The sequence below is a fragment of the Oncorhynchus kisutch genome, linkage group LG11 (assembly GCF_002021735.2).
Source record: "Oncorhynchus kisutch isolate 150728-3 linkage group LG11, Okis_V2, whole genome shotgun sequence".
NCBI classification, from domain to species: Eukaryota; Metazoa; Chordata; class Actinopteri; order Salmoniformes; family Salmonidae; genus Oncorhynchus; species Oncorhynchus kisutch.
In genome coordinates this window covers 44,861,030-44,886,303 of record NC_034184.2, presented here as the reverse complement: position 1 = coordinate 44,886,303, position 25,274 = coordinate 44,861,030, and the positions used below count along the sequence as shown (strand labels likewise).

At 43.1% G+C, this 25,274-nt stretch overlaps 1 protein-coding gene across 3 annotated transcripts in view; it reads right to left on the bottom strand.

Moving 5' to 3' along the window:
- inpp5a (inositol polyphosphate-5-phosphatase A) overlaps positions 1-25,274 on the bottom strand; it is a 185,552-nt gene that overhangs the window by 62,130 nt on the left and 98,148 nt on the right. For all 3 annotated transcript variants that reach the window (XM_031835845.1, XM_031835844.1, XM_031835843.1), the window contains exons 5-7: positions 9,731-9,794; positions 7,868-7,971; positions 342-394 (exon numbers count right to left, since the gene is read on the bottom strand). In XM_031835845.1, the coding sequence (XP_031691705.1) occupies positions 342-394; positions 7,868-7,971; positions 9,731-9,794 (221 nt within the window). The remainder of the gene's footprint in view (positions 1-341; positions 395-7,867; positions 7,972-9,730; positions 9,795-25,274) is intronic.

Sequence of the window (25,274 nt, the reverse complement as noted above, 5' to 3'; positions counted from 1 at the left end):
CATATGCAACTACTGACTAACACGATTATACCTAATCCAATCCTGGCCCGTTCCTAGCTCGCTGTCGGTTGGGAGAGGGAGCGAAGTAAAGTCTCTCTCTCTAGGGAAGACTGACTCTACCTCTCCTCTGTCTATGAAGAACGGACCTGCAAAGCCCCATGGGATATACCCTATGTATAGAGGGGTAAAGCCAAAGTGACAGGTACTGCGAGTGATACTGCTAGGCTTTACAGGTAGTCACAGTTGGACGTGACGCTGAAATGCACCTGGAGGAAAAGTTGATATTCAATTTGATCCTAAGTGTAGCGTGAGATGTAACATGAGATGTGCTCGAGACTCACCAGTCAGCCAGAGCCCATCGAGTCCTGATAAAGCCTTTTCTGGACCACTTGCACTGCAACATAGGGAGGATACACATGCAGACTGAACGTTAGCATTGATAGCATGTGGAATTGAAACGTACTGCAGTGCACCAACAATCTCAACTGGCATACATAGCCAGTGTGGGCTATACAAACGCAAAGACAAACTCTCTTCTGAGAGTTTTTTTTTCTTCATTTCAGTAGGATTCGTATCATTACTATACAGCATATAAATTTTCCCTGTATTTACATATTTGTCTAACCTGAGCCTCATAATATATAACATAAGCCATTTAGCAGACACTTTGATCCTAAGCGAATTACAGTCATGCGTGCATACATTGTTTATGTATGGGTGGTCACGGGAATTTAGCCCACTATACCGTGGCTGCAAGTACCATGCTCTACCAACTGAGCTACAGAGGACCAACACTGTCATGACAATGGGAAAACAGTATGACTTCCAAAGTGTTCTAGTGGCCCGACCTAAAGCCACCTGGTCAACCTCCTATAGCCTCACCCCATTGTGCTACTAACTGAGGGAATTACCCGGTCAGGAGTCCCAGCTCTCACACAGCATATGATTTACCATGAAGCTCGTTATTGAACGAGAGAAAAATCGTCCTAATTTTGAACGCATAAATAAATAAATATTCCAGGGGCTTTCTGAGCATCCTAATGGGGAGTTAACCGTGGTGATGAATAAACTAATTATGGCCCAGGTCACATAATTACAAATTGACTCATTTTATTTAAAAACTTAGATGCCATTTTAAAGGCCTGAGAGCTATTTGATTGCATCTCACATCCTTCAATCTGCATTAGTACAAGATTAACTGTATCAAATTGAATTACATTAGCATACTTGAATTAATCTATACCGCCTGGCAGAATGTATGGGCCCAATTATACCCCACTGTCCAATATTGTGTGTGTTTGAGGTAAATCTAAATCGTTTTCCCATGAACGGATCGGATTGCACTCAAATATTTTGTGATCATTTAAAAAGACAAATAATAAAACGAATAGTTTTACACGATGTTGTCGTCGAAAATAAAATACACGAGGAAGTACTTCTACCTTCAACAAAACAAACACAGATGTTTCAAGGATATTGATTCAGTAATCACATTGTGACATTTAGGTGGTAAGAAGAGGTTTTTATGCATCATATTAACCCGACTTCCTGAGGGAGATTCATGTTCACTGTATATATGTGATGTGTGATATATGTGACAACATTGTAATGACTTTAATAAAGAGAGGATGCGGAAGAGGAGGAAGAGGATGACGGGGAGGGGATTGAGGAGGCAAGGAGAGGATGGGCTCCAAACCTGCACTCTTAATGCAGCGCGTAATACATTTCATCTAAAATGTAATTTAAAGAGCCATTAACTACAATCATAACATTTAAATCCATCACTTCCTGTCGTGCAACCTCAGATTGCCCTGCTTCCTCCTCCTATGACTGATTGACCCTTGTCGCCTTGTTTGGCTATGGCACCACGCACACACGCACACACACCCCTCCATTCATCAACACACAGTGTTGTCACACGGGCCTGGGAAATTCACAGACAGAGTGACAACCAACTACCATGTACCCAATCAAATACAAGGGTGTAATGTCTGCCTAAATGACTACAGTATGTGCTACAGGGCCAGGAAAACACCTGGGTCCTAGTGATTAAAATGTACATGCCCTATTGCTCTAGGTAAGACAAGTTGAAAAGCTGGGGGGGGGGGTGACACAGGCTGAGGGTGAAGGCAGTAAAGGATTGAGGCTGACCTTCCATGGCCAGTGATGGGGTCCCCAGACTGTGACAGTGATGAACGGCTGTAGAGTGGGGGTCAGCCATGACAGCCAGGCTCCCAGCCGACACGGGACGGAGAGGCGAGTAGTGGAGAGCGGGCTATGGGGCCATCAAATGGATTCCCCATTACAGGAAGCGGCACCATAAACTCCCCACGTGTGTCCATTGGAAGTTTTCAGTTCCACTATCAAATGTCACGCATGTCACGGTGGCACACCCAGTCCTTTTTTAAATGTATTTGTTGACCTTTCCTATATTTCAGCTGAGACCCCCCCCCCGCCCCCACCCCCACTCAGACAGGGATCCCATCAAATAAAAAAGATGGGTCTTTAGGACTAGGGTGGGTTTTACAGGACTGGAAAGATAAGAGAGATGTAAATGGGAAAAATAATCTGACCAACTGGGGACATTTTGCCAGTCCCCACAAGGAAAAAAGCTTTTTTGGGTTAGAATTAGTGTTCGATTTAGGTTTAGCGGTTAAAGGTAAGGGACATTTTGTATGGGAATCAATTATGTTAGTAAAACAAGACTGTGTGTGTGTGGTGGGATTGAGGGGGGTCTCTGATTAAAATGTCCCAAACCAGTGGTGTGTAGAGGGAAGGACAAGTCCTTTATAGAGACAGTGGAGACCGAGGGGGGAATTTTTTTAAATTTTACCTTTACTTTACTAGGCAAGTCAGTTAAGAACAAATTCTTATTTTCAATGACTGCCTAGGAACAGTGGGTTAACTGCCTGTTCAGGGGCAGAACGACAGATTTGTACCTTGTCAGCTCAGGGATTTGAACTTCCAACCTTTCGGTTACTAGTCCAACGCTCTAACCACTAGGCTACCCTGCCGCCCCATAACAGAGGCTTGGGAAAGGGATAGGTAGCCAATGGGACAAATATACCTGGATTCTCTAGACCACCGATTTCTCTCTAAATGGATCCTAGCAGCTAAGTCTTGGATTGTCTCTGGACCACAGACAGAAACAATACCACTTTCCCATTTAAAGGGACGGTGACTTGCCATGAAAATTGGAATTCCATGGCTGCCACATAACCATAATATAAGAGTTTACAAAAGAGTACTAAAAGGGTGTCTGACTGTAGTCCACAACCAATGCTTTAATGAGCAGATGTGTGGTGGAGAACAAGAAATACAACCTTATATGGACAATGATCACTTTCGTCCAATGGGAAGGGGACTTTAAGGTCTCGGTCGTGTACTTTATTTGTATAAGCAAATGACAAATCCTTATGATGGCATTTTTTGGGGGGGAAGCATGCATTACTGCACCAAACAAAAAATACATACAGTGGGGCAAAAAAGTATTTAGTCAGCCACCAATTGTGCAAGTTCTCCCACTTAAAAAGATGAGAGGCCTGTAATTTTCATCCTAGGTACACTTCAACTATGACAGACAAAATGAGACTTACAGGAAACATTTGACCTCTGTCATTGCCAACAAAGGGTATATAACAAAGTAGTGAGAAATCAACTGTGGCTGGCTAAATACTTTTTTGCCCCACTGTACATAGATGCATACATACATACATACATACATACATACATACATACATACATACATACATACATACTTGGGCAAGTTGAAAGGTTTGACAAAACAACAAGAAATGACAGCTTGCCAAATCCATCACATCAATTTTTCAAGAAGAAATGTGCCTGTTATTTTGTCCAGTTCCTTCTTATTCAGCTTTTCATTTAATGTCCCCCCCTCTCCTTTCTCCTCCACTTGAAGCCATAACTCACAGTCTGGGGAGTATGAAGGCAGTGTGTTTTGCATACAGGGAGGGAGAGGTTGTCATTTCAGCAGACTCAACCTAAGGGACTTGGGGTCACAGTAGGGTCCTGTTCACCTCAATTGGGGACATGGAGGTCTACATGGGACAGCAAGGGAGGGTATGTGTGTGACACAAGGTCCGACACACACACACACACTCACACCGACCAACCCAAGTGCACTCAAATCTAAGAGAAGCCAGGAAATGTCATTTTGTCTCGGTTGCATTGCTGGTATTTAACCAGCGCTGCCACTCAAACAGGGACTGTACCGACCAAGCCCCTCCCACCATGATGTCAGCAGGCCATCTACGAGTGACAGTTTATTAATGGTGGACTGTAAAGGTAACGCTCAAGTGGAGAAAGAGAGGTGTTACGTCTCCGACGAGCCGCCTAAACTGTCTGCTGCTACATTCTACTGTATCACCTCTATGGGATGTAAAAAAAAATATTCTTTTTTAAAGTAAATCATATAGATTCCAATGGAAAATAACATGTCTTAACCCATGCTCTCTGTAACGCACATATTCTAAGCTTCTGGCGAGGCCTTTTTTCCTGATTATCACGGTCCATGTGTGTATGCATTGTCTTAGGATTTGGTTCCACAACACTCAGACCCAGAGCGGTACCCTGCAGAACCCAGTTGGGACCACATTGCGGGGCCCGTGGCGGTCCTTCTTGTCCCAGATCCCATGTTAATAGGATTCCTTAAGGCTGTAGATGGATGGCAAATCCAGGCGGTTTCATCTACTAAAAGACAGCATAAATCACCATGGGAAGAAGCCGGGGGACGAGGCAGGGGTTATCGCGCGCCTGACTTCCTCATGAGATCTCTGCATTAAACCATTAGTGAAATTAATTCATCTTTCATAAGAGGTTTGAGCAGTATTTGTGATCTATGATAACAACCAATTTCTCACTAGCCGGGCGGGGGGGACAAGAAAAAAATAGTCAGCCCTGATAGACTACACAAATCTGCTCTTTTTAAATGGGCTAACATTATCTGGAGTGCTGCTCTCGGAAGCATCATCCAAGATTCATAACCCAGCCGTGAAAGAGGAATAAAGAGAAATAAAGAGGAATAAATCAGGGAGCAAACTTTTCTCTTCCATGCGCTCGCTTTTAGCGCCGCTCCCGGTGTTGTTTGGTTTTGCCACTCGTCTTCGTAACTCACCGAAACACCGCTTTCTTGTCATAATTGTAAACGACTTCACGCCTCAATCGACGTAATTGGTTTTAGATCATCTGCGAAAATGGCAAACTGGGGAACTCCAAGGTGGGGTGGAAGAGAAAGAGAGTGAGTGTGTGTGTGTGTGTGTGTGTGTGTGTGTGTGTGTGTGTGTGTGTGTGTGTGTGTGTGTGTGAGAAAGAGGCAGAAATTAGGAGACTGCGTCTGTGAAAGGCCGTATCCATCTCCTTTGCATATATTTGAGGAGGCGGCCGGTGGAGCGCGGTTGACAGATGAGCGGGGAGTATGGGGATGACACGCGGGCGGTCACGCTCTTTATTACTATATCAGCACAGCGCGACGCTACCTTATGATGTGGACCAAGCAGAGGAACCCACAGAACGAACAGACAGACACAGGCTGCATTACAAAGCATGGCGAGCAACCAAATTAAAGACTTTGCAATGCTGCCATCTCAATCTTTCACTGTTCAACTGAGCCTTGTAATAAATTAGCTTTTTGAGGGAACGTAAACTAAAGAAAAAATTCTGAAGCCGAAATAACTGTCTTTTGTGAAAATGCTAAAGAGTAAAGGAAAGTACTCCATAGATAAAATACACTGACATAAATGTGTAATGGTACCAATAGTCATATGTTTGACTTATTTTATAAAACATATAGTTGTTGAAGAGTGGAAGTTGGAGGATTACATACACCTTAGCCATGTACATTTAAACTCAGTTTGCCACAAATCCTGACATTTAATCCAAGTAAAAATTCCCTGTCTTAGGTCAGGTAGGATCACACCTGTATTTTAAGAATGCGAAATGTCAGAATAATAGTAGAGAGAATGATTTATTTCAGCTTTTATTTCTTTCATCACATTCCCAGTTGGTCAGAAATGTACATACACTCAATTAGTATTTGGCAGCATTGCCTTTAAATTGTTTAACTTGCGTCAAACGTTTCAGGTAGCCTTCCACAAGTTTCCCACAATAAGTCGGATGAATTTTGGCCCATTCCTCCTCACAGAGCTGGTGTAACTGAGTCAGGTTTGTAGGCCTCCTTGCTCGGAACACAGGCTTTCTCAGTTCTGCCCACATACTTTCTACAGGATTGAGGTCAGGGCTTTGTGATGGCCACTCCAATACCTTGACTTTGATGTCCTTGAGCCATTTTGCCACAACTTTGGAAGTATGCTTGGGGTCATAGTCCATTTGGAAGACCCATTTGCGACTAAGCTTTAACTTCCTGACTGATGTCTTGAGATGTTGCTTCAATGTATCCACATAATTTTCCTACCTCATGATGCCAGTCCCTCCTGCAGCAAAGCACCTCCACAACATGATGCTGCTACCCCTGTGCTTCACAGTTGGGATGGAGTTCTTTGGTTTGCAAGCCTCCCCCAAGTCTCCCACCCCCCTCCAAACATAACAATGGTCATTATGGCCAAACAGTTCTATTTTTGTTTCATCAGACCAGAGGACATTTCTCCAAAATATACGATCTTTGTCCCCATGTGCAGTTGCAAACCGTAGTCATTTTTATGGCGGGTTTGGAGGAGTGGCTTCTTCCTTGCTGAGCGGCCTTTCAGGTTATGTTGATATAGGACTCGTTTTACTGTGGATATAGATACTTTTGTACCTGTTTCCTCCAGCATCTTCACAAGGTCCTTTGCTGTTGTTCTGGGAATGATTTGCACTTTTCGTACCAAAGAACGTTCACCTCTAGGAGATAGAACGCGTCTCCTTCCTGAGCGGTATTAAGGCTGCGTGGTCCCATGGTGTTTATACTTGCGTACTATTGTTTGTACATATGAACGTGGTACCTTCAGGCATTTGGAAATTGTTCCCAAGGATGAACCAGACTTGTGGAGGTCTACAATTTGTTTTCTGAGGTCTTGGCTGATTTCTTTTGATTTTCCCATGATGTCAAGCAAAGAGGCACTGAGTTTTAAGGTAGGCCTTGAAATACATCCACAAGTACACCTCCAATTGATTCAAATTCTGTAAGTTAGCCTCTCAGAAGCTTCTTATTGTCATGACATCATTTTCTGGAATTTTCCAAGCTGTTTAGAGGCACAGTCAACTTAGTGTATGTAAACTTCTGACCCACTTGAATTGTGATACATTGAGTTACAAGTGAAATAATCTGTCTGTAAACAATTGTTGGAAAAATTACTTGTGTCATGCACAAAGTAGATGTCCTAACCGACTTGCCAAAACTATAGTTTGTTAACAAGAAATTTGTGGAGTGGTTGAAAAACGGGTTTTAATGACTCCAACCTAAGTGTATGTAAACTTCTGACTTCAACTGTACCTATTTTTTTATTTTTTATATTACACAACATAAATCATTTTGATATGAAAAAATGTAAAAAACTGTGCTACGCAAAAAGTGTTGCAAGTCCCAAAAATTGTGCATTGTGAAATTGAGAAAGTAAATGTTTTTTTGTTTTTTTTAAGTATAAGCTATCACCAATATGTTTTCAGCTCTTGCAATACCTACTGCATTATGGGGACTAAATGCAACCACCCAAAATGTATTGTCAAGCTCCATGCCTTGCCTAAGTCATAAGTTATCTTTTTTTAAGATTGCGAAGTCATGTCACATTGCTGTGTAGTATACATTACTGACGGCACTACTGTATATCAATCAAAGTCCCAGCACTTCAGGATAAAGTAGAGGCCGAGAGACAGTCCCACTCAGTCACTACAGCAACAGTGAAGTGATACACACCTCAGGGAAGTAGTCCTGAGGAAACTTCTCCTTCTCCAACATGGGTGTGCTCTCTAGTGTGTCTGAGTAGATCTCTTTCCCAACCACCTTCTTGAATTTCTTGGCTAAGGGGAAGAACACAGACAAAGAAAGCCAAAGAGGACGTATTAATACAAGACAAGCTAGTCGTTTAAGAGGCTATGATTCGCAGTCCAAACCTACTAATGTAGTTTAACCTACTAAGCAGTTTTGTAGATCAAGATGTAGTCATGCGTGCATAAATCCAGGGCTTCATCAGGCTACTACTCCACCTGCTGGTTGTAAGTGGAAGTATCTATAGAGGTTCTCCTGCACAGATTCTCCACGCCTACCCTGTCTAAGATCAGGTTGCGTGTTGTACTTCCACGGAGGCCTTAGACGATCTGTTGTTGAGGCGATCCAAATAGCACCGGGATGGGCAACTTTGATGGGTGTGTGTGTGGGGGGGGGGACCACAAAACTGAACTCATCATGAGGGGCAGCAGTGGCTCGCAGGTCTGTGTACCCACATCCATACCCAAACACGCAGCCAGAGCAGGCACCAGACTTTTGGGGGCTTTCCGTTACATTTTGTTGGGGCAATTTGCTGTGGAAATTGCACCTTGTGTATTCTGTATATTCTAACAACAGGAAGTTGATATATATATATATATAAAAAATAAAAAAAAGTTTTCTGTGGGAGATTGATCCGCGGGCCTAAAAAACGGGGGGCACCCCCAATCCATGAAACAGCGTGATGCCGTGACCTATACTCATAAGATCAGTATCAGAGATCTTGAACTAAATGAAGGTTCCTAGAACTAAAGGGTGTTCCTCTCGGATCAAAGGGGAGTATGTTTTACATGGTGCTATGCCCTTCAGTTACACGAAGTTACAAACATTCAAAAGGTGGAAAATATCTGTGGTCAAAACGGTTTGGCATGGCAAAGATCTGACACTGATCCTATGAGTATGGGTCATGGCCTCTGCGTAAGTGCAAAACATAACCTGAACTGAGGTCAGAGCCTAAAAACGTCTTCCACAGTCACGTGACACCTGGAACCGTTTCCATGAAGAGTCTCAGAGTAGCAGGGCTGATCTAGGATCCGTTTGGACTAGGTTATAATGAATGGACAGGGGGTACCTGATCAGCAATCTTACTCTGAGACGCCTAATGGATTAATATGGATCCTGGCAAATGCGGCATAGTTCTTTACCAAGGAAGCGAAACGATTGATGTAGGCTACAAAGTTAACATTTTTATTCAGTCCAGTAACATCTTGTACAGTGTGAATGAGCTCCTTCTGGACATATCCTAATCCCATGTAAGAGAAGCATGTTGTTTTCCGAGGGGGTTTGACGGGTGAAGGTGAGGGTGTGTGCGCGCGTATATGCCTGCTGATGTGTGTGCGTGTGTGTATCCATGTCCGCATGCATGTGTGTGTCCTCTCACCTTCCCCCCCCCCTCGCCCCGTCCTTCACTGGGGGTGAGTGCATGGTGCTAATGCTGACTCTGGTGTAATGGGAACGACGTTGTGGCTCCACATCTATATCCCCTCTTTTAATTAGCCTGGCCGCCGGGCCCCTGGCCCTCTGACACCCCGGGCTGATGAGAGCGCCGTAACTGTCCAATAACCTCTGTACACAATTACCGTGGAGCCCGAAATCTCATGAATTAAATCCTAATATTAACAAGCATTACCATTCTATCGCTCACTTTACGTTATCTTCCCCAGTCAATGTCAACTGTACTGGTTTTGATGGAAGTGGTGATGGGACGTGTAGGGTGTTATACGGAGGGGGGACTGTGAGAGAGCAGGAGTGGAGATTTCATTGGGTGGGGTGGGGGGGGCGGGGGCGACTCACCTTTGAAATCAAACTGCTGGATGTTTTTCAATGATTCGTGAAGGAAGTAGCAACTTCCTAGTGCCTGGAAAAGAAAAAGAAAGGGTGTGAGATGTGGGAGAATTGTTCCCCCACCATTCAGTCAGAGATGATTGGAAAATAACGAACCACAAAATGTTACTGCGCAATAGAAATAAAGATTGATTCCAGGTAGTACGAAGCTCTATTCATTTGTAGAGTTTTGATGTGGAGAGCAACAAGGTATAACACTAACCATCCCAGGCAACAGATCACGCCACTATTCCCCACAGCAGATATCGAATGAAAATCCCATCAATGGAATATACAAGCAATATAAGTAGTGTGTTGTATACTATCAGTGTAGGGAACTATCAGCACAGTGCAGTGCATTCAATACAGAGTCCTCAGACCCTACACTTGGTACAAGGCCTCCTGATGTGAAGAATAAATCATTCCAGTTGATCAAAAGACACATTCAGATGGACTTTGGAACATCCAAAGACCTACTTCAATAGGATTCAAATCGTAATTTCTGAAAAGAACAATCAAAACACAAAAGCTTCCCCAGTCTGTAGACAACCCAAACAAACTCACTGAGGGGAAACAAATACAATGCAGGGGATTTGATGCAGTTCACAGTCCACTACACCACGACATGCTTTCTCCGTGCTTTTTACTGTCCTCTTCACATCCATGCAGTAGAGGAAAAGACTGCTCTTGGTCCTCTGGGTCTTTGAGATAGTGAGCCCTCAGCCCTTGCTTGAGGGTTATTTAGTCATTGTTCCTTCTGCCCACAACCCTCCTTTCTCTTCCTACATTGCAGCACACAAAGCACAGAGAGGAAAAGAGAGGTTAGAAAGAGATATTAGGGAGAGAAGGAGAGAGGCTGAATGACAACACAAACGTGTGAGAGCGAGAGTGTGTGTGTGTCTGAGAGAGAGAGCACAAGAGAGGGAGAAACTCCCAAAATACTGCAGTAGACCAGTTAAGTCATGTGCAGGTAGTGGACTGGGTAGTGGTGGGACAAGGAAGGGCGCATGAGATGCAGAGAGAGAGAGGGAAAGAGAGAGGCATACGTCTCCCTAGAGGGGAGAAGACGGACACCAGCGGGAGAGAGAGAGAGAGCGAGGATAGTCCGATTTTGTGCCGTTGTCCTTTGAGGCGCGGAGCAGACGCCCTCTCCGGCAGGGGGGGGGGAGAGTTTGGGGGCTCGCCGGGACGGCCCTGCATTATTTATGAGCGCCGGGACATCTTGAGATTAAACATAGGCTGATTTGTCAAAAGCACAAACATGAGGTCCTGCCCATCTCCTTGACACGGAGGTTCATCCAACGGAAAACACTGTCGCACATTTAACTGAGGAGAACAGTGGCTGGTGACCCAGGCCCACCGCTGCACACTGCTCCTTCCACCTTCCTCCCTCCTTTTTCTGAAGGACAGAAAAGTGAGAGATGGAGGAAAAGCGGGTGGACTCGAGGTCAACTTTCTCCACAGCGGCAGGACGACTTCCATGACGGGCCCCGTTTATTTGTCTTCGCTTTTCTTTGTTATTTTTCACCTCAAACTGCCACTGACAGAGTGAGAGAGGGGGGGGGGGGGGGGGGGACACGAGGGGGAGAAACTGTGCTAGAAGTCAAAATGATACTTCTGTTATTGTTTTTGTTGTTGCTGCTGCTTATTTTTTTATTTGGTATCGATCCAGAATAAATAGTAATATATAGGCTCGGGCGATATACCGTACACTGGGGTAATTCATAACACAGATGGTCCGATTTTGAATACCGTTTGTTTTATTACATTTTAGGGGTGTTGGCGTCACCCCCGTCTCGCGGGGGGTGCGTGCTATACCACTGCTTACAACTATAAGTTAAGTATAACTATAAGAAATCAAAGATGTGTCAAATCAATTATATCCAGCTAACGAGTCCAGCTATGCATTTGGTTTCCTAGCTTGCTAACTGTGGCTAGATGTCCAGATCAAGCTTGCTTACAGCAGAGAAATTCAATCCCCTCCTGGAGGAAAATAAATTCATAAAAAAATCATACAATGGGATTTTCTGGATTTTTTTTCTTCTCATTTTGTCTGTCATAGTTGAAGTGTACCTATGATGAAAATTACAGGCCTCTCTCATCTTTTTAAGTGGGAGAACTTGCACAATTGGTGGCTGACTAAATACTTTTTTGCCCCACTGTACATATATTTTTGAAATAGCGGCCCTTGTGTGCACATGAGGTAATAGCGTATATCCCAGTATGGTACAGAAACGGTATGACCTGGATTCCACACCACCCTAGTAATTAACAGAAAAACAGAAAAAGACTAGTCTAAAATATATGACTTCCACTCAATTAAACTCAGTAAAATTTGTACAATTTCTAAACCACCCGATTTATGTTCAAATACGCAAACATTATAACATTATGTAGTCTAGCCTATCGTCAACAGAGAATCCAAATGGAATCGAAAAAGGACTGGATTTGCTTGTTTACTGCACAGGTACGGGCCTATGCAACATAATAACTCATAGGCCAACTAGTTGCAGCCATGGGTTGCTGCACGCTCATAAATGCTCAGTGGACATCGATTACTCCACAAAACTCAGCGAATGCGACCGTCCAAAATAGAATTGATACGATGACTTTAAACAAATCGCAATGAATCAAACTTCAAATAAATGATAAACAATTGTGCCTAAGTGGCTATCTGTGTAATCACGAAAAATCTACTTAACCTCTAGCCTAATAAATATTTATTTGGCATCAGGGTTCAAAACACCGACAGGCTGGTTTAATGCTCCCCCCCAGCCTCAGGCACTCTTCATGAAGAACCTATTATTAGTGGGCTGCAATTAATCCATTTGTCTCTGGACATGACAGGCTGAAAATATTAATTAGAGACTGACTGCGCCGACAGGATATGCTTATCTTTTTACCAGTGGCTTTACAATGGCCTGTGTCAAGCGTACGTTTGTCACGTCCCACTTCATTGATTAGCTGCCAGATTCACTTGAAATAATTAAAAGTATATTTTACATATTTATAAACCCCACTGTCACGACGGCTACTTAATTTTCCATTAGTAAAATGTACTCTAAGTGTGACTGGCGAGGGCTAGGGGGAGCTCGGAGAAAAGAGTAATCGCCATAATTGTAGACAGAAAGACAATGACCGCTCCATAAAAGCCAGGTTTTATTGCCCAAACTGGCAATGCTCTCTCTTATCGGGAGTCGTATAGGCCACACCGCTGTGACTAGATAAGCACACTTACACAACAGAAGCGGTATCGGTGTGTGTGTGTGTGTGTGTGTGTATGTAGGGACATAAATCAGGGTTTTAGTGAGGTCCGGAAGAGGGGGCGGGGGGGTCGTCTCCGAACCATTTTTTAAATTTTGAAGTCGAAGCTCATTTACTGCATTTCTATTCAATTTTTAAAAAAAAATGTATATACTAATTTCAAGAACAGCAAAAATGAACAAAAATGACCCCAGCCATTATCACCTTGGCGGTTTTAGGTTAATTCACCTCAGTCAATATACAAACACATGGCCCATTAAGACTCCAGTGGGCGATTGAGATGAGACGAACAACCATCGATATAAAAGAAAACATGACATGTTATTATTTGTATTTTGATTGCATTTCAATGTAGGCCTATAGGGAACATAGGACATGTGGAAATGTTCATATTGAAACATACCTTTTTTCTAAGTTCCTAATGTGTTTGATAAGATTAGTGCTGAATTTCTCAGGGGACCGCACATGGGGCCCAACCACAAGTTTGGGAACCACTGTACTCCTCTGCTTCCTCCTGCATACATTGCAGCCTACCTCAACCTCACCGCTGTGCGCCACATCCCTGTCTATCTCAGTAGCCTCCTCTCTGTAAAGCAAAGTTATGAGAACTTAGTAGTGAATGTTTTGCTATCCTTTTGAATATCCCTTTGAGCATGGTGAAGTTATTCTACTTTGGATGGTGTATCAATACACCCAGTCACTACAAAGAAACAGGTTTCCTTCCTAACTCAGTTGCCGGAGAGGAAGGAAACCACTCAGGGATTTCACAATGAGGTGAATGGTGACTTTAAAACAGTTACAGAGTTTAATGGCTGTGATAGGACAAACTGAGGATGGATAACATTGAAGTTACTCCACAATACTAACCTAATTGACAGAGTGAAAAGGAAAACCTGTACAGAATAAAATATCTCCAAAATATATATCCTGCTTGCAATAAGGCACAAAAGTAATACTGTAAAAAATGTGGCAAAGCAATTAACTTTTTGTCCTGAATACAAAATGTTATGTTTGGGGCAAATCCAATACAACACATTACTGAGTACCACTCTCCATATTTCCAAGCATAGTGGTGGCTGCATAATGTTTATGGGTGTGATTGCTATCATTAAGGACTGGGGAGTATTTCAGAATATAAAAAAAAAGAGAATGCCAAGCTGTCATCAAGGCAAAGGGTGATTTGTTTAACACTTTTTTGGTTACTATATGATTCCATATGTGTTATTTCATAGTTTTGATGTCGACACTATTATTCTACAATGTAGAAAATAGTTTTAAAAAATCAAGAAAAACCCTGGAATGAGTTGGTGTGTAATTTGGTGTGTAATATATATATATATATATATATATATATATATATATATATATATATATATATATATATATATACACATACACACACACACACACACACACACACACAACCAGTTAAAGCAGAATTACTTTTCCTTTGTTCCTCAACTGTAGTGTATGATACACAATTTTCAATCTCGGAGTCTATACTTTTATCCAATGTAAAAAAGTTTGCTACATAAGACTAAATGGAGCCGGTCGGTCACATATGTAGTCACGGCCCTGTGTGTATGACAGAGAGAAAGAGAGCAAGAGCGCAGTACACAGACAGTTGACATTTCCAAAAACCCCAGTAGATAAGGGCTGGAGAGTTGAGAGATCCAGAAGCCTGTATAGTCTGTTTCACTGAGTGCTATATCGATACTGTGCTGCAGAAATTAGTTATAGTATATGAAAAGTAATACGGAATCAGTGACCTCTAATGGATTTTCTGCATTTAATGTGAAAAATGAGCCATAAAGCAAACATAAAAGTAATAATTTTTCTCCATTCCGCCCTGAGGAGCACAGTCTGTCCCAAGAGAGTAGCCTCAACACACTCCCGTGTCACCAGTGTCACTGTGCACTTCTGGGGGGCAAATACCATACTATCCTCAAGCCACCAGCGATGCAATGCACTGAATATCCCGAGGAGCATTTTGAGACAGTGACAGAGAGAGAGAGAGACACACACACACAACTATTTCAGGAGCCCGTTATAAAGTAAGACAGATAAGGAGAGTTCCAAACAGGGACAGCATGGATAGTGCTCACTACCGTCAGAGGGACAGTTAAAATGGGACCAGTGTTATCTAAGGCAGTGGATGGCTGAAGTGTACCTGCTCTGGGAGCTAAGGATGGCTTATCTCCATAGGGTTTCTATGACATTTTATTTTTCCGGCCTAAAATATTGTGCCCTCTCGGTCCAGGCAGGGCCAAATGAAATGTGGAAATGGGCTATTCAGCTACCCAACAGCAGCTGTGAGTCCCCTCATCTGTCAAGTCACGTGAATACACACACACTCACATCATGTACAGTTGAAGTCCGAAGTTTACATACACCTTAGCCAAATACATTTAAACTCAGTTTTTCACAATTCCTGACATTTAATCCTAGTAAAAAGTCCCTGTTTTAGGTCAGTCAGGATCACACCTTTATTTTAAGAATGAGAAATGTCAGAATAATAGTTGAGAGAATGATTTGTTTCAGACTTGATTTGTTTCATCACATCCCAGTGGGTCAGAAGTTTACATACACTCAATTAGTATTTGGTAGCATTGCCTTTAAATTGTTTAGCCTGGGTCAAACATTTCGGGTAGCCTTCCACAAGCTTCCCACAATAAGTTGGTTGAATTTTGGCCCATTCCTCCTGATAGAGTTGGTGTAACTGAGTCAGGTTTGTAGGCCTCCTTGCTCGCACACACTTTCTCAGTTCTGCCCACAAATGTTCTATAGGATTGAGGTCAGGGCTTTGTGATGGCCACTTCAATACCTTGAATTTGTTGTCCTTAAACCATTTTGTCACAACTTTGGAAGAACGCGTCTCCTTCCTGAGAGGTTTGACGGCCTTGAAATACATCCGCAGGTACATCTCCAATTGACTCAAATGATGTCAATTAGCCTATCAGAAGCTTCTTAAGTTATGACATCATTTTTGGGAATTTTCCAAGCTGTTGCAAGGCACAGTGAACTTAGTGTATGTAAACTTCTGACGCACTGGAATTGTGATACAGAAATAATCTGTCTGTAAACAATTGTTGCAAAAATGACTTGTGTCATGCACAAAGTAGATGTCCTAACCAACTTGCCAAAACAATATTTTGTTAACAAGAAATTTGTGGAGTGGTTGAAAAACAAGTTTTAATGACTCCAACCTAAGTGTATGTAAACTTCTGACTTCAACTGTAGCTTACGCACATACATGTGCACGCACAACGACAACACGTACACATCAATAGAGTCTTTAGATGTAAAAGGTCAGTGAGATATGCTGTCATGATGGAACGGTGTTGCCATGCATCAAAAGCACAGGCAAGCCACAGTCGCTCATACGCTAGGTGCCTGAACATGGACACTGACTAATCTAATGGGTACACAATTCCCTCATTGGTTGCCATGCAGACAGTCTTCAACCAACCTCACACTACATTATCCCACACCCCAAAGACACTGTAAATTAAACAAGATTGCACCACAACGATAGTTACTCAATGCATCATGTCTATAATGAAGACTTAGTGTCGCAGTTTACACGTAAGTCCTGCTTTGAACAAGCAATACATTCTATGGCGTTACTTCAACGGTTATCCCGACCAGACAGGGCGCAATGAGAGAGCTGGACCACTTGATATTCAAGGACCAGGCTTACTTGTGCGCCTTGTGTGGAGGGGAAGCTCTGCACAAATCTCCAATACTGCACAAACAAGCTGTTTGTCATCCTCTGCAATGAAAACACCCCGGGCAGGAGAAAGCGTCAATAGAGAAGGCTTGCTTTTCAGCAGAGAAATACAGATCGAGAGCGCTTTAGTACTTTTACCCCCCCCCCCCCTACCCACCCCTACCCACCCGCCGCTGCCATACGTGTTTGCGAAGCACCACTCACAGTCCAATTGATTGAGTATTCAGAGTATTGAGCCACAGTGTCTATTATTCATCGTCTGGTGGAAGGCCCGACTGGATACACAGACAAAACTCTCATTAAAAGTTATTCTGTCACTTCCTCTTACTTGAAAAACAGGCTGAATGTTTAGCCATCGATCAAGGAGCCCTTGTCAATGGGGGGTGGTGCCATAGGTATTGGGCACGTGGTGCGTGCACACACACCTCACAGGGGGCTCTAGCAAAGAAATACAAAGGTGCCATTCTTATAAGGCAAGAGTCTAGACCTCTATGCTTTGAAAGGAACTGAGCTGGGTAACTTCTGGAAAGCAGAAAGCAGCTCCTGCTCATTATTCTAAGATCCAACCCGGATATTGGAGTGACATGCACACATGATTGATCTCCAAATCCACTGATTTTATTTTCTTTCGAAGAAAATATTCTGGATGGGTCTAAACAAGGACGTAATTGGGCCAAACCCACAGCAGCGGCCTGACCTGCCAACAATCAGGCCCCGATCCCAAGGTTGGCTGCCTCCCTAGGAAATATTGTACATTCATTTCATTTAGTCTCCCCTCCAACATCCAATGGTTGAAGTTAATTCAATTGCTTGTCCATTGTGTTCATCCACTTCCAAAGTTAATGATATTGTGCCTGGGAATTAAAGAGCATTTTATAAAACGCAAGGGATGGGAGCTGGCAGGCACTACATTGGCCAGTTGAACCTTGTCAGTCCTCGGGCTGGTGGACCCTCTAATTAGCGCTGAAATGGATGCTTCCATCTGCCAATTTCCTGCCACGCTCATCAGTCGTAGCAGTCGCTCCCCTAACCTGCCCGCCGGGGGGGCTCTAAAGCAATAAAACCATCACGGGAATGACGTTCAACAAAAAACAAGAAACCAGAATATGTTGTCTCTACCTAATATGATTCAGACTTTAAAAAGAGGCCTTCTAATGCCTTGGGATTTTGCTCTGTATAATATCAGTGGTTTCTTCGGTTTCTTCGGGTGATATAGATTGAAGAGTTGAATAACTTCATTAAAAAGGTTCGATATAGAGTACATAATAGCAGGTTCCATTTTCAAAGGAGATTCTTTTAATACATTTTAATTCGGCGAAATAAAGAAGAATTCACAGGGAGCTAAAGATATACCTGAAACGTGACACACTATCTTCGTTTGATGTCGCAGATAATTAGGAAATGTAAACTTCTAGTGTATTCAAGGTTAAAAAGGCTTCTAAAGTGTTTCATTTCAACTTAAAACGTCAGACTTGATTTACCCTAACGAAAAATCTCTCAACTCCTACAATAATGTCCATTAATTATAATCCACATAATAATTCACATTACCGCTTGCTGCAGGTTTATTTTCCCTGCTGTGAGAAAATGTTCAAATTAAGATAGTACATCCGTAGCTATTTTAATGAATTGACATTTTCTATGAAACCCCTTGCTGTATCCTTGAACCCAAGGCATACCAAAAGGTATTCAAGGTACCTATAACACAAATATCAATTAGAATATTAGATCTCCAAATTGCACTCAATAAATTGGTTTTAGAAGAAGCCCAATTTTCAGTGCAGGAGCAGAAGCCCGTTAAAAAGGAGCGAATGATTCATGTTTGTATATTCCAACTGCATATTTGCTAATACTGTGCTGCAACTTCAGCACATTTTAACGAGGGTATAAAATCAGGACATCAAAGCAAATGAAAATTACACCTGTGGTGCCTGTTATGCCGCTGACCTGCTTAATGGCTGTGGAGTGTGCAAGATCGACAGCAGATGGAAACATTTGGGTGAGCTACTTTATAAAAAAAATTTAAAACAATGACAATAATCAAGTTCTAAACTGCTATGCTAAGGTGCAAATCCCTTCAGTCTTACAATTGCCGTTCTTGTTTGTATTTGTATTGTGTGTAAGTGATCAAGCTGGGATGAGTTATTCACCTCAAATGAAAAGGGCTGGCTAAGAGCGTGTAGCGCCGGGCAATGTGGCTTGTTTTGGAGTGGGGCCATGAACAGCCTGTAACGGTGCAGTACTTTTCGCATCATACTGTTTTGGATTCAAATGTTGGGAACTAAACTTAATGTTGAGGATATGTGGGGCCTTTAAAATGATTTTTACTGGCCATGAAGTAGCAGAGTGCGCTATAAAAAGGTTTGCTAAGGCCAGACAACTCCTTAGCAGCTGTACCACTCGCTAGAATGTGAACACTACATCATTCATGACACGACAGAGCAGAGTATATACTAATTAAGAAGATCCCATAACCTATATAGCTATATGACAACAGGATGCAACACTAATTTGGTGACAAACTGAATAGCATAGTAACTCAGACAACATGACATGGCTTCGAGGAAATTGCTCGATATCTGTTGCCCAGACGAGGTCAAAGTCCTAGTTTCTAACTGCAGCAGACAGACATCTGTACGGCGACATGAAAGGACGTCTTTCTCCGAAATCTAATCTTCCTTTGAAACCTATCTTCAAATAAACCGGTGATTTAAAAAGGCCAGTGTGGTGAATAACCACTTTCTTTAAGTAAATATGCGGTTAAGGGGCTAATGAGATTATTATAATTTTTTAAAGATACGCAGATGATGAATATTATCTGCATTATTAGATTGGCCTAAAAAAAGGTTGAACAATGGAGGCATCCATTAGTAATTAATATGACATTACCTCCTCCTCTCTTGCGTTCGAACCCATGCATGGCTGCCAAGGCCATTATTCAATAGTTATGGAAGCTGGGGATAAAATGCCTTTAATATACTTCTTCTCATTAATGTAAATCATATTTTGCTATGGATGTCCAATAATCAAAAATAATATTTCAACTTGTAATTTTTTTCTCATCAGAAAGTAGTCCCATTAGGGGGGGGTTATACGCTCATGCAAATGCAAGGTCTTTGAGCCTATTGATTTTCCCTCAGCTTTGGGAGAAGGCCGCTAATGTTGTCATGGACTGTTCATCAATCTAGATTGTTATCTGATTTAATATCTAGCCTATTCCTATTGGTTCATTTGTGTTATTCCTAATTGGATTAGGATCATACAGGCAGAGAAGGAAACAAATCTCATTTTAAGTGTGTTCAACAGAGGGAGGAAGTTTGCAATGACTTAGCTATGTTGCACTTGCACTTTTTAACAATATGTAGGTTAATTCACGTCCACATCACCATGGCAGAGCAACCCACTGACAGTGGCAGCTCTCCATGTCAATAAATGATCAGTGACGTGATTGCAGGTCAGTCAGTCAGCACGGGGTCATAGGCAGCAACTTTGATTTTGTCCCTGTCCCATGCTGCCAGTGGCTACAGGATGTGGCCTTGCATTGACGAAGTGGCCTCCTTGGCTGTCCAATGAGATACAGCTTTATTGCCAGGGCCCACAATTAAATATATTAGTTTGGGGCATCTTTGCGGAATCCGTCAGTCCGCTCCGAGAGGGATTGATCAGAATGTACTCCATATCTCTGCATCAACAACCTCTCCTACTCCTTCCATACGGACACAACTCTTCATAAACCATAGTCATATGGTGGTTGAGGGTGACACGTCAAAGGGACAATTCATGGACTTTAATATGGCGGCCGTGTGTGTCAACTCCTTGGACATGAGGTCTTGTCCCTCTCCGAGCCGGGACAGCCGAGGGGCACAAAAACGTTGGAGGACAGGTTTCAGTTTTGAGGGCAGAGCCAAAAATGATTTCTCAGGGTAAGAAAATAAGCAGCTTTCTCCTTGGTACTGGCAGAGGCGTTCTCAGAGCACAAACAGTGAGCACAGGACCGTGAAGCTTTAGAGGACCCAGCAAAACACACGCAGTCGGTTGGCTCGGCTAACACCCGGGTCTGGTCCTTCTTTGTGGCCTCTTTGTCTTTATGTAAAAAACCAATGCTTGCCGATGATGTGTTATGTAAAATTCCCGGGGCTTGATTTAAATGGTTGGATATCCTCCATGCTAGCTTAGTTATACTCCAGTGCATCGACCCAAGAGCACATGGCTGCAGTATGAAAAGTCAAATGTAAATGGGAGCCTCAGCCTCTCAGATAACAAAAATTATAGCATGCTTTTTTGTATTATAATAACAATAATAAATATAAAACCGGGACAGAGTGAGGGGGACTTTTCAGATGTCCTTTCTTATGCGTACAATCGCCGCATCAATCAGACCCTTTACTAGCCCCCTTAAAAGGAAGCATTGAGATGTAAGTGAGCTGAGGACCAGTGCTCCTGTAAATACAACACCCAGGGAAAATAGGATTTTTGGGCCCAAATAAGCCTGTAAGCTGTCTCCTGGGCCCTCTGTGTGCTCCTTTCAAAGCTCTCCAAATGACAGAGAAGCACTGTATATCATTAGGTCATGTGAGAAGAGTAGAGGGCCGGAAAAAAAAGAGGCTCTGTTCAGTAAGATCAGAATGTCCTTAGAACTACTCAAAAATCAACAAGCCACGTTTCAAATCATCTGGATATAAATGTGCGTTGATTGGACTCTGGTCGTTTACATTCTAAAGATTCCTGCATTTCCTCGTCATTTGGCCCAAAAGCTCGTCCCAGTCACTAACATACTAAACAAAACGCTCCTGTAATTGTGCGCGTGACATATTCGTTAAACCCACGGTTTACACAGAGTTCCACAGATATATCTTCCACAGAGGAACAAGTGAGGCATACAGCTGAGGGTTCCAGGACACGAGACCTCCGTGCTCCGCGACCACTGTGGAAACCCTCAATCTCAGGGCCCAACTGGGATGGCTTTCAAAGGTGTCCCCCCGCAAAAAGCGTAGAAATGCAATTAGGCCGTTAAAATGAAGGAGGTTGAATCTGTTTAAAAGAGCATTACATCCAATCTAATTAGTCAGCTCTTTAATGAGTTAGTAATTAGCGGAGTAGTGCCTCACACACAGGATGCCACTGTGGGCTTGAACGTGTGCAGCAGCCCTGCTGACTGGGGAAGACTGTGATTAAACCCCACTTGGAGAAAATGACTTACAGAAATATGGTTACGGTTACTTTATGCCTTTATAAAAAGACCAATTCTGTGTCCTCGAGGGGTTCAAATCAAGTTTTACATCGTTATAGCCAGATTATTCATTTCAACCCATTCCCGACCGCATGTAAAATCCCTACTTTGCCCAGGCAGACCTTTTTGATGCGAATCACACAGTCTGGCATGGTGAACATCAAATATCTTCCCCCGATGTTTGGTGTTCGACAAAAACAAAACTGACAATGGATCATAAAGCAGCGGCATCCGCCCTCCTCGGAAGCCAATAGCAGCTTTCATCAGGGAGCTCCAGAGGTCCCATGGTAGGGCTACCGCTGTTCATTTCTACCCAGCGCCGCCCCTCTTCTGCAGGGATGCGCTCTGCCTCTGACCCCCAGCACCTTGGAGACTGTATTCATTTTCCTGACAAAAATCAATTGGAGAAGGTTGGGAACGAGGAAGAAAGGGCTCATTATTGGACCCACAGAAGGAGAAGTAAAACCCACCCCCTCTTTTATGGACCATAAAAATATATATCAAAATAATAATCACATTTTATTTGTCACATACTTCATAGACAACAGGTGTAGACTAACAGTAAAAAAAATGCTCACTTACTTTTCCAACAATGCAGAGTTAAAGATATAAATACATAGTGACAGTGAACAACGAATAAAAAAGAATGAGTCAAAAATAACATGGCTATAGAATATATAGGGAGTAGAAAATAACATGGCTATATACAGGGAGTACCAGTACCGAGTCGATGTGCAGGGGTACGAGGTAATGGAGGTAGCTATGTACTGTACAAATTGGTCAAAGTGACTAGCAGCAGCATATGTGATGAGTGTGTAAGTATGTGTGAGTGTGTGCGTATAGTATAGTCTGTGCAAGAGAGTTGGTGCAAAAAAAAGGTTCAATGCAGGTCACCCGGGTGGTCATTTGATAAGCTACTGAGCAGTCTTCTTTAGAAGTCTTATGGCCTGGGGGTAGATGTTGTTCAGGGTCCTGTTGGTTCTGCTTGCAATGTGGTAGCAAGAAAGACAGTCTGTGGCTGGAGTCGTACAATTTTTGGGGGCCTTCCTCCTTGGACACCGCCTGGTATAGAGGTCCAGGATGGAAGGGAGCTCGGCCTCAGTGATGTACTGGGGCTGTACGCAGTACCCTCTGTAGCGCCTTGCGGTCGAATACCGAGCAGTTGCCATACCAGCCAGTCAATATGATGCAGCCAGTCAATATGCTCTTGATGGTAAATCTAAATCACTTTGAGGATCTGAGGGACCATGCCAATTGTGGACAAAGGGATTGTTCATTTTCCTGAACACCCACTAAGAGCCATTCCAAATTGATTGTCCTATGTCTGTTTCAATACGGTTAGAAAATGAGGGGCTAAAACCATTTAGGGTGAGTCATCTTCTGACAATCACAAGGGGCAAAGCATATGAGGCTGATCTGGTTTTTAAAAGATAGTATTGAAGTGTTGAGATGGGGGGGGGGGGGGCATACAACTGCACATTTCAAGCATGTGGATGTTTCAATTTGTTCAAATTGGTCTATTTATGCGCTACTACTACCACCGAAGCAGAGATGCAAAACATTATCCAAAATCAGATTAGGAAACTGTGTGTGTGACAAGAATGAACCGATTCTATTTCAGTGTAGAGTAAAAGACATTGGGCCTAGGTACAACTGCGGCACAAATGCCAGATGTGATTTTATCAACCATAAACACACATCTGTGTCACAACAAAGCCAGGAAGACCACGCCATTAAAATCAAATAAAATAGATCTATAATTGTCAGAGAGGAGAGCGAGGTACACACCTAGAGTATATAACCAGTAGAGGAGGCAACAAAAAGGACAAAAAAACAGTAGAAAGAGACCACCAAGAAGGACTACGGAAGTAAGAGGACTGGACTGCTATATGCAGAGAGGGAGTAGGGGAGCGAGTGAGGGAGAGCGCAGTCGTTTTTTTGTGTTTAAAATATGCCGCACAATACCTGCTAATTCTTTTAAGTGCCTCTGTGGTGAGAGAGGTGCCTCTGTGGTGCATGCGGTGTGTGAGGTGGTGTGGCGGTTTGGTTATTGGTTGATGTAAATGGACGGCTGTGTGACTAAACAATCCAAGAGCATAAGAATAAGGTGATTGGATGACAGTGTGGAGTAGAAGGCCTAAGCTGGGCCACCCCAGGCCTTGCCAAGTCCATTATGTGTATTGGAGACATCCATGGGGATCCAACATGGGGAGATTTGCCAGGCAGGGGTAAAAGGTGTTGCACAACAAGTGCCTCATCGCTGGAATGGCTTCCACCCCACGACATCTAGGTGTTGGTAATGCAATGAGCAGAGAGCCTGGGACCTTCACAACCTTTTTCAATCTGCTTTGGTGCTTTTGGACTGTTTTAAGAACCTACGCTGGCTCAAGGACGTTTTGACTTTGCTGCCCCCCCCCACAGTTCAATTAATTGTAAACAAACATAAAACAAAACAGAATGTTCACGCTCAGCCACACAAGAATATTATTCAGTTCAGGATTGTGTTTCTCAAGCACAAAAATGTTAAGATAATCGTTGTTTTACAAAACATACATCGACAGCTTTATTGGAGCAAGACTACACATATCAAGACTTTTGGGGGATCAGCTTCTGAGATAGCCGTTGCAATATAATCAGCCCTTCTTGATATATTTACAGACAACTATGGTTTAATTCCTGTCAGATCTCTAGGTTTAAGTGCTACTTTGACCTAAAAATGCACTTGTGTGTGTGGAGAGTCGTCTCTTCAGAGACAGGTCGTCTCTTCAGAGACAGGTGTCAATACGGTAAGTTCCACAGCTATAATTACGCCAAAACAGGCCGGTTTAGAAGAGAAACCTTTTTTTTGTCCTGGAGAGAAATTGCTTGGATTTGAAGTAACGATTTCTCTCTGATATTAACCAGCTGTACGTGACACATGGCTGGAGAGCCCAGATCAATTCCACCAGGGAAGTGTCCTGTTTTCCGACAGGGCTGATGAGTGAGGATGAGAGGGGGGATCACGGACAGACACTTTCCCTGTTGCGGATGTTTGGATTAGAGGCTGATGGCTCCCTGAAGATGCTCCCTCCCCCTCCTCACCCCCGCACCCCCCGGCCGTGGCGTGGCACCTGCCTGGCCCTGGGCGTCTCCCTACGGAGGGGGATATATATACACTTAGCCCGGAAAGGTCAGCCAGACCTTGGCAGGCAAACACGAAGCACCGGGCCCCCTCGGATGAATCACAGGAGAATTGGTGCATGGCAGTGAATGAATAACCCTCCATGGCTCCCCAAACCCCATCATTTCCC